Source organism: Mandrillus leucophaeus, unplaced genomic scaffold (genome assembly GCF_000951045.1).
Source record: "Mandrillus leucophaeus isolate KB7577 unplaced genomic scaffold, Mleu.le_1.0 Scaffold2, whole genome shotgun sequence".
Taxonomy (NCBI): domain Eukaryota; kingdom Metazoa; phylum Chordata; class Mammalia; order Primates; family Cercopithecidae; genus Mandrillus; species Mandrillus leucophaeus.
This window is the reverse complement of record NW_012102031.1, coordinates 11,376,387-11,395,899: the sequence shown is the minus strand read 5'-3', so window position 1 is coordinate 11,395,899 and position 19,513 is coordinate 11,376,387. Positions and strand designations below refer to the sequence as shown.

The 19,513-nt window shown below is 42.7% G+C and overlaps 2 protein-coding genes across 2 annotated transcripts in view; both read right to left on the bottom strand.

Moving 5' to 3' along the window:
* RTCB (RNA 2',3'-cyclic phosphate and 5'-OH ligase) overlaps positions 1–8,474 on the bottom strand; it is a 25,926-nt gene extending 17,452 nt beyond the window's left edge. Inside the window, exons 1-4 of the mRNA XM_011978992.1 lie at positions 8,256–8,474; positions 4,925–5,003; positions 2,862–2,929; positions 1,342–1,441 (exon numbers count right to left, since the gene is read on the bottom strand). Of these exons, the coding sequence (XP_011834382.1) occupies positions 1,342–1,441; positions 2,862–2,929; positions 4,925–5,003; positions 8,256–8,348 (340 nt within the window). The 5' untranslated portion in view covers positions 8,349–8,474. The remainder of the gene's footprint in view (positions 1–1,341; positions 1,442–2,861; positions 2,930–4,924; positions 5,004–8,255) is intronic.
* Positions 8,475–10,034: 1,560 nt separating this feature from the next.
* Positions 10,035–19,513, bottom strand: part of BPIFC (BPI fold containing family C) — a 46,488-nt gene continuing 37,009 nt past the window's right edge. The window contains exons 12-15 of the mRNA XM_011978991.1: positions 15,581–15,623; positions 13,288–13,351; positions 12,112–12,188; positions 10,035–10,607 (exon numbers count right to left, since the gene is read on the bottom strand). Of these exons, the coding sequence (XP_011834381.1) occupies positions 10,485–10,607; positions 12,112–12,188; positions 13,288–13,351; positions 15,581–15,623 (307 nt within the window). The 3' untranslated portion in view covers positions 10,035–10,484. The remainder of the gene's footprint in view (positions 10,608–12,111; positions 12,189–13,287; positions 13,352–15,580; positions 15,624–19,513) is intronic.

Here is a 19,513-nt window from a genome sequence, read left to right as displayed (position 1 = left end):
CCCGTCTCGGCCTCCCAAAGTGCTGGAATTACAGGCTTGAGGCACCGCGCCCGGCCTGGTCTATATGATTTCAATGCTTTGAAATTTGATGGCCTGCTTTACAGCTCAGCATGTGGTGAGTTTTGGTAAACTGTGCATTTGAAAAAAATGTATACTCTGCACTGCTTGGCTGCACTGCAATGCAAGTGCACCACACACACACAACCACACATGTATATTAGAGGTCAAGTGTCAAGTTTGTTGTTCGATCATTCAAATCATGTATATTCTTATTGACTGAAATTTGCAGTCATCTCAAAACAGCCCTACATGTAGGGCTCACATATCTGGACCTTTTTCTTCTTTTCCTCTAGATGTTGACCTCGCAAATTCTTCCTGCCTTAGCAGATTTTCTGTGCCTTCAAACAGATTTCAGAAAACGTTTTTTACCCAACTTTTCTCATTATTTTCAGCAGGGATTGGTCTGAAACAATCCAATCCACACTGCTAGAAGCAGAACTCTCAAGATGTCATTTAAACTTCATTTCTAAATTCACACTCTTTAACAGCAAAGATATTTCTGGTATAGAATATTCATTGAAAGCACCCCATAACCACAGCAGAAGGCATATACAGCCTTCTGTATATTCAATGTTATCACTGAATAACAATGACAATATTACTGAATATGTTCTATGTGCTTAGCACTGTTCTAAATATTTTACACAGCTGAACTCATCTAATCTACTAATACTCTATGGTCATTAACATTATTAGACGTGATGTGTCCATGGGGTAACTGAGTTACAAAGATAAAAAAAATTGCCAGTTTGTTTTGTAGCCAAAGCCTGAATAACATGATGTTTGGTGGGAGCCTCCCAAAATTTTCACTGAAAATATGCTTTGCTTGATGTTGTAATAGCCTCAAAGAAAAATGACAGAACATGATGAGACTCAGTCATGCACATGGAGAGAAGTGCTCTGTTTCACAGAGGCTATGGTCCACAGAGAGAAGCTACACTTTTTTTTTTTTTTTTTTTGAGACGGAGTCTTGCTTTGTCACCAGGCTGGAGTACAGCGGCACAATCTCGGCTCACTGCAACCTCTGCCTCCTGGGTTCAAGTGATTCTCCTGCCTCAGCCTCCCAAGTAGCTGGGACTACACGTGTACATCACCACTCCCAGCTAATTTTTCTATTTTTAGTAGAGACACAGGGTTTCACCATGTTGGCCAAGATGGTTTCGATCTTTTGACCTCGTGATCCACCTGCCTCGGTCTCCCAAAGTGCTGGGGTTACAGACGTGAACCACCGTGCCTGGCCAAAGCTACACACTTAACAGCAGACGTGCACAGTAATCTTACCTGGGGATACCACTGCTTCAGAGTCATTCATATCAAAGGCTGCCATGTTCCCAATAGCAAATCCATATCCTGAATGGACATCAGGAAGCCCAATAGATCGCTGAAAGAGAATTAGAAAGTGAAATACAAGTGTCTTGACCTGCCACCCTGGTTGCCCTGATGGACCTGACACTGATTCTCAAAGAGGCTGCAGGCTGAAGCTTTCCCTAAATTAAGACTGTGTTTTCACAAAATCTTCTCTATTCAGGGAAATCGTAAGAACTCCTAATCACAAAGCTAAATACGGTGAGAAAAAAACCTTTTTATAAGATCTGAATGTTAAGGAAATCCAAAACAGAAAAGCCTCAAAATAACATGATACAGGAGTAACACATACTAAGTTTACTGTACTATTACATTTTAAAAATAATATTAAGACACTGACAAATGTTGGTTTGTCAGGTTAAGAGGAAAATAACTGATTTATAGAGGTCATCAGTTTAAGTAATCACAGCCAAATGTAATCCATTATATGGTATAAATACTATAGACTTCCCATATGCGGAGCCTAGGAAAGGACCCTGACCCAGGAAGCATGCAGGTCAAACACAGCAGACATGCAGACACCCAGACACTAACAACTTCCTTATATACACAAGCCATACCATTTCATTCCCTCTACCAAGTGCCCAACATCGTAACTGGCATAAAGAAGACCTCAAAAATGTCTGCCGAATAGATCCATTTTCACCATCTACCTCTAATGATAGAATACGAATGTTAGACTGGTGGGGGCTATGCTGTCCTCTCTTCCTCCCTCTCAATGCTAACCCTTAAACTCCTTGCCATTTCTTCTTCCATCATCCTCTGTATGGGAAGTGAAACTTACAACCAAATGAAACTTACATTGAAACAATGAAGTGAAACTTACAATGAAACTTACAATGGAGGTGCACTGATCCAGGAATAATGTCACCATGATAAAGAAACAAAACATAAAAACTACTTCAAAGGTTCTTGGACACTTACAGATTCTAGCCAAAGGCATCCAGAAACTGAAATGCCATCCAGATTCAATTATTTCTTTAGGTCCATGGTTATTTCTTTTTATTTTTTATTTTTAGGGACAGGGTCTCACTTTGTCGTCCACGCTAAAAGTGCAGTGGCGTGATTCATGGCTCACTGCAGAATGGAACTCCTGGGCTCAAGTGATCCTCCCACTCAGCATTCCGAGTAGCTGGGACTACAAGCATGTGACATCACACCTAGCTAATTTTTTTTGTATAGACAGGGTCTTGCCATGTTGCCCAGACTAGTTTTGAACTCCCGGGCTCATGCAATCCTTCCATCTTGGACTCCCAAAGTGTTGCGGGTGGCATGAGCCACTGAGCCAGGCTTCACGGTTATGTTGGGCTGTCCAAAGGTCATTGTCTAAATTATTTTTAAGACATATGTCCAAAGGCCATTATCAGGCATGGCCATTCATCCATTCAATGGACTTTAAGAAATATAAATGATTAAAGCTCTGAACTCTGACTTACATGAACAATTCCAGGCAGGGCTGCCACGTTGCCAATCTGTTTCATGGCTGGCAAGAAGCCACCAACACCTGAAGACAAAAACTGGGTATTAGAAAAGACAACACACTTGAGTTTTAGCATTAATTATATTCATGTTTCTAGGCTGTATAACGTGAAGAGGTAGTCATCAGGGCTACTAAGACAACAAAGCCTAGAAGGATATTTGAGATGCAAGATGGAAGGGAGCTTCTTCAAGAAGGAAGCAGACAAACAGGAAATATAGCCACAAATGTGCTGTCAGTGTTCTGCATATACCATGAGAAGGCTGCTTGCAAATGTTGTACTGGGATGTAAAATACAAATACCAAATTTTACGTTATTAATATTTGAAATTTTTTTTTTTTTTTTTAATCTTGGCTCACTGCAACCTCCACCCCCTGGGTTCAAGCAGTTCTCCTGCCTCAGCCTTCTGAGTAGCTGGGATTACAAGCGTGGGCCACCACACCCGGCTAACTTTTGTATTTTTAGTAAAGATGGTGTTTCACCACGTTGGTCAGGCTAGTCTCGAACTCCTGACCTCATGATCCACCTGCCTCAGCCTCCCAAAGTGCTGGGATTACAGGTGTGAGCCAGGGCACCTGGCCTGAAAAAAATATTCTTTCAGTAGTTCCCTTTATAAAGAAAATCAATGCTGGTTTATTCTAAGTGACAAAGAAGGGCAATGTGGAAGCTCTGGAAAACACTGGATTGAGAATGAAGGGATACGGGGCTCCAGTCCCATTTCTGCCACTTGGCAGCTATGTTATTTTAGACAAGTGAGCATACCCTGGTCGGGGAGGGAAGGCTTTAGTTTGCTGATCTAAAAAATGAAAGGGGTAACTCTAGACGATTTCTTTTTTTTTTGAGACTGAGTCTCGCTCTGCGGCCCAGGCTGGAGAGCAGTGGCTCGATCTCCACTCACTGCAAGCTCTGCCTCCCAGGTTCACGCCATTCTCCTGCCTCAGCCTCCTGAGTAGCTGGGACTACAGGTGCCCGCCACCATGCCCGGCTAATTTTTTGTGTTTTCAGTAGAGATGGGGTTTCACCGTGTTAGCCAGGATGGTCTCGATCTCCTGACCTCGTGATCCGCCCGCCTCGGCCTCCCAAAGTGCTGGGATTACAGGCGTGAGCCCCTGCGCCCGGCCCAACACCAGATGATTTCTATACTATCACCATTAGATTATCATAGAGCTTCATGCATTTTATCTCTAAACCTTGCTGCAGCCCTGCAAGATAGGTGTAATGATTCCTGTTTTATGGATGAGACAACTGAAGTTCAGTAAGCCTAATTAGTGTACTGGTTAAGAACACTGTCTTTAAAATCAGGCACTACTGGAACTGAATTCTGGTTGTCATCAAAAAGCTATGTGACCTTGGGCAAATTAAACATTTTAAATTTTTGTTATTATACTTTAAGTTCTGGGATACATGTGCAGAACGTGCAGGTTTGTTACATAGGTATACATGTGCCACGGTGGTTTGCTGCACCTATCAACCTGTCATCTACATTAGCTATTTCTCCTAATGCTATCCCTCCCTTAGCCCCCAATACCCTGACAGGCCCCGGTGTGTGATGTTCCCCTCCCTGTATCCATGTGTTCTCAATGTTCAACTCCCACTTACGAGTGAGAACATTCAGTGTTTGGTTTTCTGTTATTACGTTTAACCTCACTGAGCTCTGACTTACATATCTATAAGCTGGAGATAATATCTTCCTTTTACAGTTACTGCAAGTATTACATGAGATAATCTACGCAAAGCACCTAGTAAAATGCCTGGAATATAGTATAAGTGTAAAACAAATGGTAGGTCACTTGCTCTTATTGTTCAAGGTTAGCTGAGAAATGAGTTCTACCCAGCTTCAAATCCTTTCTATAACGTCAGCTGGCTAACAATGTGATCACAAATAAGTAAGTTCTTTTGGTCTTACCTTAAGTTGTAATCACTCCCTGACAATATTTCAAAATTGTAATTGAGTTACCACTTTTTCAGGCCACAGGGAAGGCACTACTGTACTAATACAAGTGACACTCTAATGTACTTACCACCACCTCGACAGGCATTCCTTAATTCCTCAAACATCAATTTCTCCAGAGCATCATTCACGTAGAAAACGCCCTCAACCTGGTACCAAGGAAAGTGAAAAGCAATGTCTGAGTACATGTATGGCAAGTGTAGGCACTGGACAGAATACGCTGTATGCGATATTTACTGTGCTTTACTCTTTACCAAACACTTTCACATTACCTTAAGCATGCAGAAAACTTCCTATCAAAGACTGCGAGCTGCTCCCATCATAAAATATATCTTAAGAAAAATTTTGCAATGTTCACTAATTGTTTTCATTATTCTTATACCCTCAAAACCACATTTAAGAATTCAACAGATCAAGCATCTTTTTGTGTGATAAAGAAAAATCTTCCAACTATGCTCTCACAAAGCCCAAAGGTCTTAATCCTCAAGCTTCAAAAATATCAATGGATTTTTGAAAATTAAAAAAAAAACAACCCAGATCAATAAAAAACTCAAATTTTAAACATAAAACATAGTCATCTAACCTTAGTATATTTATTCTGTGTTTAAGCCAATAGCCAGTTACACTTTATTTTGCTCTAGTGGTGACTTACAAATCTCTAGTTAGGTAAATAGTGAGAAGAAAAATTTAACATACAGCTATGTAGCTGTGTGCTCAGTTCTATAAGCTATATAATTTTTTTAAAAACCTGCGTAATTTTAAAGCTTGACAATAGAGGCGGCACACAAAAGGCAATGGACGACATACTTATGTAACACTAAAGAGCAGACCATTTTTATCATAGGTCAAATATTTTGAAGGAGCTGTCCAGTAACGGAGAACCAAAGATTTAACACTTAATCAACTGAATGTAGTTTTTATCAGAAAGATGACTTCATGACCATTGCATAAATAACAATTAATACCCACTGATGGAAAATGTTTCCAGTACAATTTCTTAAGGGTCACATTTATTAATTCACCAAACATTAACTGAGGATTTACTATGCATGAAGCACTGTCCCGGGCACTAGGGGAGATACAAAGACTATGATAAAATTGATAAAATTGCTTTCAAGGACCTCCCAGTACACCACAATACAGCTCTTATATTCTTTTTTCTTTTTCTTTTTTTTTTTTTTTTTTGGAGACTGAGTCTCGCTCTGTGGCCCAGGCTAGAGTGCAGTGGCACAATCTCGGCTCCCTGCAAGCTCTGTCTCCTGGGTTCACGCCATTCTCCTGCTTCAGCCTCCCAAGCAGCTGGGACTACAGGCGCCCCCCACCATGCCCGGCTAATTTTTTTGTTATTTTTAGTAGAGACTTCGCCGTGTTAGCCAGGATAGTCTCGATCTCCTGACCTCGTGACCCGCCCATCTTGGCCTCCCAAAGTGCTGGGATTACAGGCATGTGAGCCACCGCGCCCAGCCAATACAGCCCTTATATTCTCATAAGAGTATCAGAGTGCAATGAAGCAAGTGCCATAACATTAAGTACACAGTGCTATGGAAGAATCTGATGAGGAAGTGCCTCAACAGTCTAGGGAGCTGGGAGAGGTTTCACAGAGATCCCGTAGAGCTGGCTCTTTAAAGACAAGAGACATCACTGGTGCAGCAGAACATTTAGGAGCCAAATGCAAAAATGACATAAAGATGGGAGGAAAGCATTTTAAGGGAACAAAGAGAAAGTTTTAGTCCAACAAATGGATGTGGGCCTTGGGGGAGAAATGGAGATTTAGTAACAGATGATTATCCATGTGAAATTCACTGCTCCCATGAGGATGGAAGCACAATTCATGCTTAGAAGTCAATAGCGTTTTAAGAGCAATGCATCAACATTCCAAGTCTCTATTCCCAAAGAAAAGGTGGTAGTAAAGTGCTGTATACATTGCTGTATACATACTCACACTAGAACTGCCTAGCAAAATTAGACTTGCCCCATCAATGAGCAGCAGTGTGTGCATCAAAGGCTAAGTCAGAACACCTGCCAGATAATGAAGGCTGCATTATTAGATCCTACAGATGATCATGTCATGGTGTTTTCTTTCTTTTTTTTTTTTACTTGAGACTCACTCTGTCACCCAGGCTGGAGTGCAGTTTAGAATGATCACGGGTCACTGCAGCCTCGATCTCCCAGGCTCAAGGGCTCCCGCTGCCTCAGCCTCCTGAGTAGCTGTGGTGCACACCACCCCGCCTGGCTAATTAAATTTTTTTTTGGTAGAGACGCGGTCCCACTATATTGCCCAGACAGGTCTGGAAGTTCTAAGCACAAAGAATCTTCCCGCCTTGGCCTCCCAAAGTGTTGAGATTACAGGCCATGAACCACTGTGCTCCCCTTATGTTTCCTTCCTTCAGGGTATCGGTTTCCATACAAAGAAAGTGGCCAAACAGCAAATAGAACACAGATTTATCCCTGTGGGCTTTTTCTTCCCTCAGTGTAAATGACTTGCCAACAAGGGAAACTCAATAAGCTTTGATTCCGAATAAAAGAGGGGAGTGGCTATTGGGAGCCGTTTACCAAGACGTGAGACGGTAAACCTTTGAGGCATTTACTTGGCATCTTCAGGGATTTCAAAAACTATTTAAAAATATGTTGCAAAACTTCACAAACATTTTCTTTTTTCACGTTAATGAAAAATATGAGCACAGATGGTGATGAAGGCCGAGAGATACAGAGCCCAGGCTTTCAAACTGTCTGATGATCCCAAGCCCTCAAGTCTTCATTTGGGACATCAGAGGAAAAACTAGTAAACTGGACATCAAGTCCTGGCTGAGCTTCTTCCTAGGTAGGTAGAGGAAACTATGTCACCGACAGATCCTCGAGGTCCTTCTGTGAAGTATTAAAATCAATCAGGCCCTCCCCTGTGCTACTGCAAGAAATGACATCGCTTAATTAAAAACCAACATGGAATACTGAATGCTGAAAACTTGGTTCAGTGAACAAAGGTCTGTAAACGTTATATAAATAACCAGCATGACTCAGAGAAGAGGAATTCCAGTCCCAGCAAATGAACCCAGGGCTGGCAGTTTCCACCTTGAAGACCAGGAACGTAAACCAGCTCATGATGCGTTTATGAGACTGATCTGTGAAAACGCTTTGGAAACCCCAATTTCGTATTTATTTGGATTGCCCATATCCACCGCGCTTAGCTTGTCCTCGTGGTTCAGGGACCTCTCCTGGCGGGAGGTGGTGCTGGAACAGGTTGGGCGGCCCCAGAACCGTGAGGGGAGAAGGAGGGGATGAGGGAAACTCTGCAAGGGGCCGGGGCGGACCCAGTGGTCCAGGGAGGTCCAGAGGGCGCGGTGGACGCCGGCCGGGCCGGGGACGGAGCAGGGAAGGCCCCGCCATTTACTCTCCTGACTTACCTGCATGTTGGGCACGAAGCCCTTCTTGATCCTCCAGCAGTTTTTACTGATCTTTTCCAAGAACTGCAGCTCATCATTATAGCTGCGACTCATGGCGGCGACAACGGTAGCGAAAACTCCCGGCTCGGCTTTGAAGAGCGGCTGCCGCGTTGTCCGGCTTCCCAGAGCACCGCCTTCCAACAACCAAAGCGCAGGCGCGACCAGCGCCGCAGCAGGATGAGCAACGGCAAGCGCCGAGGCTCGAAACTCTTCAGGCCAACGTCTTTCCTCTGGTTAAGCTGCATTGTCCTCTAGTGTATAGCTAGAATCTTTATTAGTCGATTTCCTCTAAGCTACAGCTAAGCGAAATCCAGGAGTTTAAATTCTAATGTAGTTATCTTTTGTTTTGGAGACGCTTTTCAGCAGCTTATGAAAACACCTTGAGTCTGGGTCAGGTCCGGTGCATCGGCTTGGAGTTTACACCCTCAGCTGGGAGGGGAAAAAGATACGCCAGCAGCTAAGAAAGAAGAACCTGTTTGAATAAATACCATAGCTGAACATTTATGTTTCGGAATGAATCTGGATATACATCAAATAACTTTTTTTTTTATCGGAAAGGAGCATCCCAAAGAATGAAGCATGGCAGCTTATCGTTTATTCTAACAAACATTTGTGGATGCATCTATTATGGCCAGACGTGTACTACAAAATGATCAAATCACAGCCCTTATGGATCGCCAGAACTCCTCAGTCTAGCATCCTTTGATGATCAAGACCTCTTTAATCATGCTTTTATACGCCATGTCTCTTGTTCATAGTGGGAAGTGAGCTTTAAGTGATTTCAGTTTCGAGTTCTGCCTCATGTCAACAACTGCAACTTTGGGATTAGAAAGACTTGCAAGATTCCATTTCTATCTGTGCCATTTACTGGCTTGGTGTCATTAACCCTTCTTATCTCTGTTTCACCATCTGTAAAATGGGATCATACTTCTTTCTTGAGTAGAAGGCTAAATGAAGTGATACTGGAGGAGTAATCAGCACAGGGTTTGGCACACGGCAAGCACTCTGTAAACAGCTCTCCTCCTTCCATTCCCCCACTAGACTGTAAGTGCTGCTAAAAAAAACAGTATGTAGTTTACATTCATTTATCGCATTACCTACACTGGTTCCGGTCTTCTTCTCTTCTGCCCCAATTTCTCCCCACTGATTAGGTGCTCTGACACATTGATATCATTCTCAATTATGAATTCTCTGAGTTTAGTACTCAACTGCCATTTCACTGAATCTGTGGTGGGTGAAAAATCCTAAAGCTTTAAGTGATGCAACTTTTAGAGTTTCCTGTGGTTACCCTGTTTCTTCTTGTAAAGATTTCAGACGTAAAGAATTCTCTTTTAAAATCAAGCCTTGACGTCTGTGCAACCTTAGGTCTCTTCCCTTTTCTATTTTTTATTTTATTTTATTGAGACGGAGTCTCACTCTGTCGCCAGGCTGGAGTGCACTGGCGCCATCTTGGCTCACTGCAAGCTCTGCCTCCCAGGTTCAAGCGATTCTCTTGCCTCAGCCTCCCAAGTAGCTGGGACTACAGGTGCGTGCCACCACTCCCAGCTAATTTTTGTATTTTTAGTAGAGACTAGGTTTCACCATGTTGGCCAGGATAGTCTCGACCTCTTGACCCCTGATCCACCCATCTTGGCCTCCCAAAGTGCTGAGATTACAGGTATGACCTACTGTGGCTGGCCTCTTATTTCATTTTTTAAAAATTCAGGGCAAGACATTTCTCAAATAAAAAAAACCAAGATTGAAGTTGATAGAAAACAATTTTAATTAAACACAGAAGACAGTAACAGTGAATATAAAACATGAAATCCAATATGCGGGTAGGGGAAAACCCCTAGAGGGCCTAAGGGATCTCCACTGAGAATGACCAATACAAAAACAGACTTAAGAGTTTCTTACCCACCTGGTCAGAAGTACATGCCTAGCTCTTGTTCCTAGAATCTTTCTTGCCCCAAACAAACATAAACACAGGCACACGTGGCATGCATACACTCACATTCATACACCTGTATTTAGCCCTTTAACACATTCTGCCTTATTCTGGGTTTCTGAAGGCTTGAGAAAGAAAACCTTCTACCTAAGCAATTCACGAGGGCTTTACAATTCCAGTGTATACTGTCTTCCCTTTCTGGGTTTACAGTAGTTGTGGGGTTAAGGACCATTTACTTCCCGGGGTGAATTGCAAACTGGCAGTCAAGGGGCTGACTTCCCCCTCCACTGTCCACTTATCAGGTTCAGACCTTCCCAACCATGGAAACTTGGCTGCTGCTTTGAGGATGTTTCATACTTCAGGTCGGTGGAAATCAAAAGGAAACCCTGGAAAGGATGTGACAATGAAGATAACATCAAACCTTGGGCATGTCTGGGTTTGTCTGAGGAGTGAGGAACAGCTGGCTTCTTTTTTTATTATTTTAATTTTTGAGATGGAGTCCCAAAGGCTGTCACCCAGGCTGGAGTGCGGTGGTGCAATCTCGCAAGCTCCGCCTCTTGGGTTCAAGTGATTCTCTGCCTCTTGGGTTCAAGTGATTCTCAGTCTCCCGAGCAGCTGGGACTAGAGGCGTACGCCACCACACCCAGCTAATTTTTGTATTTTTAGTAGAGACGAGGTTTCACCATTTTGGCTAGGCTGGTCTCGAACTCCTGACCTTAAGTGATCCGCCCACCTCAGCCTCCCAAAGTGCTGGGATTACACACATGAGCCACCATGCCTGACTGAGAGATGGTTTCTTTACAAGGTCCTACAGAGGCAGGGCCTCCTCTACCCTTGCCCTGCTTTGTGAACACCCCAGACAAAGGAAAGGCCATGTTGGAGTACTGTCACCTGATGTGACTTAGCCATTGTAGAAGCAGTGGGGGAGAAACAGGGAGATGGGAGAGCATACGGGGTAGTGTAGGGCAGCGGTCCCCAGCCTTATTGACACCAGCAACCGGTTTCATGGAAGACACTTTTTCCACTGACGGGGATTGGTGGATGGTTTCAGGATGAAACTGTTCTACCTCAGATCATCAGGCATTAGTTGGATTCTCATAAGGAGCGTGCAACCTAGACCCCTCACACACACAGTTCACTATAGGGTTTGTGCTCCCATGAGAATCTAATGCTGCTGCTGATCTAATAGGAGGCGGAGCTCAGGCAGTAATGCTCCCTCGTCGGCGGCTCACCTCCAGCTGTGCAGCCAAGTTCCTAACAGGCCACACACCCAGACAGGTCCTAGGCCTGGGTGTTGGGGACCCCTGGACTGTACAGGATTGGAGAATTCCTTTAGAAACATATTTCCACCTCCCCAAACAAACAACAATGCCAAAAAGAAAGAAAGAAAGAAAAAAAGGTATTCTGAAGTGAGTTCATAATGATTAGCCAGAAAACAATTCGATTCCTGAACTCAGAGGGGTGTCTTTGGTTCAAGAGAAAGTCATCTGACTGCGAGAATCAGAAGAGCCAGTCCTGTCCTAGCCATGCTCCTTTCCAGCTGCCTGAGCCACTTCTCTATGAGTCCTACTTTCCTCATCTGTAAAATGGGAGTAATAATCCCAGCCTCACACATCGTCTTGTGGAATAAGTAAAATAAAGCGTGCTAAAGGGCATCTTATTGTACTGTGGATTTAGCTGCTAAGTGGAATTGATCTTGGTCTGATTTTTAAACTCAACTGTAAATACTTTCTGTTAATTGTAATTTAAGAGCTAAACATATTTATAAAATTCCTTGGTCTGGGAAAAAGCAAAGCAGGACAAAAACAACAACAACAAGCAAAACAGGAGGAGGCTTAGTCTACTATAAAAAGAAATGAGTCAGTTAAGAGGTGAGATTTGCATTCTTACCTCAAGAACTTCAATATCTGAATTGACGAATGAGATTTTGTGCGGATTGGGCAGAGGAAATCCTTGCTGCAATTTTGCTAAAATATAGAACAAGACATAAAATAATTGGGCACAAGCACAGAGGTTTTAGCAAGCTTTTTAGTAAGAGACTGACTGACACCTTTTTTTTTTTTTTAAAAGATAGAGTTTTGCTCTTGTTGCCCAGGCTGGAATGTAATGGCATGATCTTGGCTCACTGCAACTTCCGCCTCCCAGGTTCAGGCGATTCTCCTGCCTCAGCCTTCTGAGTAGCTGAGATTACAGATGCCCACCACCATGCCTGGCTAAGATTTTTGTATTTTTAGTAGAGATGGGGTTTCACCATGTCGGCCAGGCTGGTCTCGAACTCCTGACCACAGGTAATCTGCCTGCCTTGGCCTCCCAGAGTTCTGGGATTATAGGCATGAGCCACCGCGCCCAGCATGGATAGCTTTTTAATAATTGATCTTTTCATTCTCCCTGGTTCCACGTTTGCATCTCTCTGATATGTCCCTAGAATTTTCCTGGAAGAATTGCTCATTAATCCGTGATTAATAAAAAATGCACCTACAATTATGTTCATTTGGACAGTAGAGAAATGCTGTCCATTTTCAGCCTGCCCAATGTGTATTTTGAAAATACCTAATTAGTGGGTTTTGAGAACATTTTGGTGTCTAATATAAAAAATATTTTAACTGGGCCAGACCCCAGATACTGCGGTTTATGAACAATTGCTATGCAAGGAGAAGGCCCAGGATTATCATTCTTGAAAACTGTGTCTATCCAGTTAGTGGTCCTTGCATAAGACCCACAGAGATATCCCGTAGGGAAAATAATCTCATTTCTGGTTGACTGGAAGGAGATTCTTTACTGCCTAAGGAGCATGGTTTCAATCTCTTTAACTCAACCAGTGTTAGCTGATCTTGCTGAGTTTGCAAATAGAATTGCTAACAGGGCTTGGATCTAGAATAACTAATTGTGCAACCACGTCATTGATGGTACAAACTTTGTAAATTCTGACGCTGGCCTGGATTCATGATAACATGATAGGAGTACAAGCTTCAGGGTGAAAAGTCCCAAACAATCCCCATTGCAGCTGATGCAGATGTTAGATGTTAGCCGATGTTACAGTCACATTGTTTCCCAATAATCCCTTACCATTGGCCAGTGGGAGGACTCCAAAGTGAAGAATAGAGGACAGAATATTTTCAAACCTCAAGACCTGAAATAAAAGAGGAAATAGAATCAGTTGCCAGACTGGGCTTTTTTGTTTTTTTACTCTGTTACCCAGGCTAGAGTGCAGTAGGATCTTCTCAGAGGGATATACTAGCTTTGTAGAAAATCATATTTCAGGGTTTTCTAACTTTTTCCCTCTTGAAGATGGACACTTCTGCTTCCCTCTGCACTGGATTTTGGTGAGACAAATTCAGAGGGACTACATGGTGTCAGCAAACGTGGCAGCTCAGCCGTCTACCAAGACAATCAAGAACAACTATTAGATTTCCCAATTAGCAATCTTCGCTTTACTTACTGAGAGTCTCAGCCACAGGAGTTCCCTTGCATTACATCATGCTCCAAAGCTAATGCCGTCCCCAGAACACCCAATTTATCTTTTTCTTTAAATTAATTTTTTTTTTTTTTTTGAGATGGAGGCTCACTTTCGCCCCGGATGGAGTGCAGTGGGTATGTCTGTATCACCAGAGTGAAAATGGGCAGTGGGAATTCACTTTTGCAGTTTGACCTCAGAGTTTATGTATGAAACTATTATGCTACACTGCCTCTTGACATAAAAATGACAATAACTGAAATAATTATTGTAAATATGAAAACACAGAAGTGACAATAACTGAAATAGTTACTGCAAATATGAAAATAGTGACCACTGTTTCTTTAATGCCTACTATGTAGTCAATGTGCTAAGTGCATTTCATGTATAATCTCAGCTAATACTTTCAACAACCCCAAGGTTGGGCCAGGCATGGTGGCTCACGCCTGTTATCCCAGCACTTTGAGGGGCTAAGGCGGGTGGATCACGAGGTCAGGAGATTGAGACCATCCTGGCTAACATGGTGAAACCCCACCTCTACTAAAAATATAAAAAAATTAGCCGAGCGTGATGGCGGGCGCCTGTAGTCCCAGCTACTCGGGAGGTTGAGGCAGGAGAATGGCATGAACCCGGAAGGCAGAGCTTGCAGTGAGTGGAGATTGTGCCACTGCACTCCAGCCTGGGTGACTGAGCAAGACTCCGTCTCAAAAAAAAAAAAACAAAACAAACCCCAAGGTTGTAATTTCAGCTCCATACCTACTCACACTGCCTATTCCAATTTCTTTTTCCCTATAGTATTTTTTAGTAAAAACTATTATTTGTTTGTTTTCTGCTACTCTCAGCCTGTCACGCACACATAAGCACAATCACACACACTCTGGAACAGGGTTTCCCAATAGTGGCACTCTTGACGTTTTGGGATGGATCATTCTTTGTTGTTGGGAGCTGTCTTGTGCACTGTGAGATGTTTAGCAGCATCCCTGGCCTCTACCCACCAAGTGTCATTAGCATCTCTCCTTCCATCCCAGGATGTGACAACCAAAAATGTCTTCAGACATTGCCAAATGTTCCTAGCTGAGAATCACTAGTTGAGAACCACTGCTTTAGAATGTAAGTGCCTTGAGGGTAGAGATTTTATCTGTTTTGTCTAGAACAGTTCCAGGCTCAATAAGTATTTGTAAGTAAATGAATACTGCTAATACTAATAATTAACGTTATGTAGTGCTGCCCATGAACTAGGCAGTATTCTACCCGGGCATTCTGACACCAAAATCCACTTAACTTCTCTCTGATAGTGCCATCCATGGCACTATGAGGTAGTGATTTAGCTGATCTTCCTGAAGCTTGAGGGAAGGGGGATTCCAAGTCACATGTTGGGGTGTCCTCTTCCCATCAGAAAGTCATCAGGCTGGGAACCCCCCCTCCCACAAAGGTCTCCATACAAGCAGCATTGACTTAATTTTAGGAGATGAGCAGAAAGTGTTCAAAGCGTAAACCTAATCATGGCTTAATAATTTACATATTCCTTTGGGATTCTCGTCTCTAACTGTAGAGGATTATTTTAGTGAGAAAACAGGCATTCCCTGAGAATGCCTAATGTATAGTCTTACATATTTTACTAATATAAGCATTTTACTATATGAGCATTATACAGTGTCTCAACAGTCTTTTGAGTTTTTAGAAAAGTATTTCTGCATAAATAAAAGTAAACTGTAGAGTTCCTCTCTTGAATGGTTAATGGACTCAATTGATGAGTAGCTGCATACAGAATTTCAAAGTCAAGTCCTACAATTATGCAGAAATCAAGGACTCCGAGGCAGAGAAAACAATTAACTCGGTATTATATATAGTAGGAGAATCCTTGCTCTTCCAGTGTCCGGTAACCCCAAGAACTCAGATTCCTACCTCAATATTGCTGCGATTGGACTCTGGCAAAGCAAGGCGGAATCTAAAAGAAAACAAGAAAAGTTTAAAGGGGGGTAGATTTAAAAACAACCGCCATAGTAGAAAGAAACCAAAAAGTAAAAGGATATTTTCAGCTTAAAAGTCACTGTAAAAAAAAACACACAAGGCCGAGCATGGTGGCCCACGCCTGTACTTCCAGCACTTTGGGAGGCCAAGGCGGGCAGATCACTTGAGGTCAGGAATTTGAGACCAGCCTGGCCAAGATGGTGAAACTCCGACTCTACTAAAAAAAAATGTAAAAATTAGCTGGGCATGGTGGCATGCACCTGTAGTCCCAGCTACTTGGAAGGCTGAAGCAGGAGAATTGCTTGAACCCAGAAGGTGGAGGCTACAGTGAGCCAAGATCATACTACTGCACTCTAGCCTGGGTATCAGAGTGAGACCCTGTCAAAAAAAATAATAGACAAAAATAAAACACACACACACACACAAATAAAATTGGGAAGGCATCAAGTTCTATTACATCTTCTACTCCTATATTTTGCTGCTTAAGAAGCAGATCAGGAATAGCTTAGGACTTGGATTTGTAACCAGGGTGGGTTCCCCAAGTGCATTTGCTATACGGGACTTAATTTTGGCAACTTGGAATGTAGAACAATCTTAAGAAACAGTTTTCAGGTCTTCTGGCTCTGAACTCAGCCTTGTCACTTCCCTGAGCCCTTGTAATCCCGATCTACTTGATGCTAAATCCTGTGACCAGTCTAGGCCACACCCCTCAGAAAGCCACATTACTCACACCATTTTTTTAGCTGTTCAATTGTTGCACATAAGGGAAGTATTAGCTAAGAAAGCTATCTGATGTGAAATGTACAGTGTAATTGTTAGTAACCCCATTTCTGCCTCTTTTTAACTCTGTAGATTTACTTAATCTCTCTGGATCTTAATTTTCTCAACTATGAAATATGAATAAGAATATGTGAAATGACTATAGTTAATAAAAATATATTGTATAGTTTCAAATAGCTAGAGGGAAGATAGAACACCTTCAACACAAATAAATAACAAATTGTTTGAGATAATAGACACGCTAATTGCCTTGATCTGATCACTATACATATTGATACATATTGAAACATCACTAGGTACTCCATGAATATGTAAAATTATGACATGTCCATTAAACGATACAATTAATAAAGAACAATACCTGCCTTACAGGGCTGTAGTGAAAATTGAATGAAATGATGCACATAAGATGCCTAGAACTGTGCCTGGCATATCCTTATAACTCTAAATATGAGCCACTTTTATTAGGAAGAGAAATGCTAACAGTTAGAACAGCACATAATGTCCTTGGTGTTCTTTTTCAAATATCAACAGAGCACTTGCTGTAGGTCCAAGTAGAAGGGAGTCCTCCTCCCTGACCCCTCTCCCAGCTTGGTAAGGCTGAGTGACAGCGTGTCCTGTTGCTTGATATTTTATGGGAATTTTCATAAGAAAACTCAAGGCCAATGTTGTCTGTTTCCCAGTTTTGCCAAGAGCTGATCCATAAGTAGTCCTCCCAATATACACACTTGATTTTTCTATGCAATAATAATAGTACTATGAAGAAATAGTAATGAATAGAAAAGACTCCTTCATTTTGCAGATGTTTGAGAAACTGAGGGTCAAAGAGGAGAAATATTAATGGCAGATTTGTTACTGGGACTTGGATCTCTTGATGCCCATCCCGGAGCTCTCTTTTTCATATCTTGCTTTTCTTCTTAGCTTTCTATGGCTCACTTTTGCACAGGTCTAGAGCCCTACTTCTGCATCAGCCTTCTAACAAATTTCCCTGTTTCCACTCTTGACCCTCTCCAATCCATTTTCTATACCATCCCCAGGGGGAGCTATGTTCCAGGCATGTCTGATGGAGACACTCTCCTGATCAAAATTCTTTAATGACTTGTGATAATGTAAGTGTCTTGAGGGTAGAGATTTTACCTGTTTGGTCTAGAACAGTTCCAGGCTCCATAAGTATTCGTAAGTAAATGAATGCTGTTAATACTAATTAACATTATGTAGTGCTGCGATAAAGTCCAAGTCACTTATATGGCACATGAGCCTTCCTATACCTTGGCTCCCAGTTGCTTCTCTGCTCTCATCTCTTCATTCTCTACTTTGAATTTTATCCTCATTAACTCTGAACTGCTCAGTGCTATGCTGTTTTATTCATCAGGTGCCATATAGACCTGAGGTTTAAAAAAAGGTATTGGCTTCAAAACATATACCAAAAAATCCTGAAAAATTAACATCAGTACATGCCTACAAAAGGTAACATTATGGCCACGAGTCACGCAACTCAACCCCATCATAGTTAAATATAATTTATATTTAATGTGAACTGTATTTGAATAAATGCAATATATCTTCTGCTGGAGTCTCCATTCATTAGAGGGACTGGGCCAAAGAAGCTCTTAACAACTGTGGGTATTTCTGTGCACATTTTATGATATTTCTGTCCTCTGTGCCTTTGCACATGATGTTCTCTTTTTATGGACTTCCCCCTTTCCCTTTCTCTTTGACCAGGTAACTTTTTTTTTTTTTTTTTTTTGACAGAGTCTCGCTCTGTCAACCAGGCTGGAATGCGGTGGTGCAATCTCAGCTCACTGCAGCCTCTGCCTCCTGGGCTCAGGCTCAGGCAATCGCAATCCTCCTGCCTCAGCCTCCCAGGTAGCTTTGACTACAGTTGTGTGCCACCATGCGTGGCTAAGTTTTGTATTTTTTGTAGAGACAAGGTTTCACCATGTTGCCTGGGCTGGTCTTGAACTCCTGGACTCAAGTGACTCTCCCACCTCATCCTCCCAAAGTGCTGGGATTACAGGCATGAGCCACCACTCCTGGCCCTGGGTGAACTCTTTTTAATTCTTAAGATTTAACTCAGGGTTACCTCCTCTAAGAATCTTTCTGGGCCGGGCACGGTGGCTCAAGCCTGTAATCCCAGCACTTTGGGAGGCCGAGGTGGGTGGATCACGAGGTCAGGAGATCGAGACCATCCTGGCTAACACAGTGAAACCCCGTATCTACTAAAAATACAAAAAAATTAGCTGGGCGTGGTGTCGGACGCCTGTAGTCCCAGCTACTCTGGAGGCTGAGGCAGGAGAATGGCGTGAACCCAGGAGGCGGAGCTTGCAGTGAGCCGAGATTGCGCCACCGCACTCCAGCCTGGGCGAATGAGCAAGACTCCGTCTCAAAAAAGAAAAAAAAAAAAAAAGAATCTTTCTGTTACTGCATTTAAAGAGCGGATATTCACAGTAGAGGTAAGATAGCTCTTGCTCAGCCAGTATCATGTTTGTATCAGTTAGGCTTTGAGATTGCTTCAGAGTCATAACTGAGAATCAAAAAGAGAGACAGGTCTGGCAAAGAGCAGAAAGACTATCAGTGGCATGGAGGCTCAAACTGATTGCCTTGGAAAATGAGCACCAGAATCTGTAGGGCATCCTTGAAGGCAGTTCTGAGGAAATGTGAGGGGACTCCTCCCTCTGGTTACATCACCTCTTATCATGGGCAAACCTATTCCAGTTTAGAAAATAGCCTACACCTGTGAGTTTCCTTTCATTTCTTTCATCCCAAGTCCAAGCCATGCCTGGCCACCCCAAGACCGCCTGCTACGCTTGCTATGGGTGAGCTTGTCAGGGATTTTCTTTGAACCAGGCTATCCTTTCCTCCTATGGACATATTAATTCTTCTCTAGGCACACTTACCATTTTCAAGTACTGATGAACGATTTTCACTGAATGCTGAGAAAGAGGCAGAGCAGGCCGGGTGCAGTGGCTCAAGCCTGTAATCCCAGCACTTTGGAGGCCGAGACGGGTGGATCATGAGGTCAGGAGATCGAGACCATCCTGGCTAACACAGTGAAACCCCGTCTCTACTAAAAAATACAAAAAACTA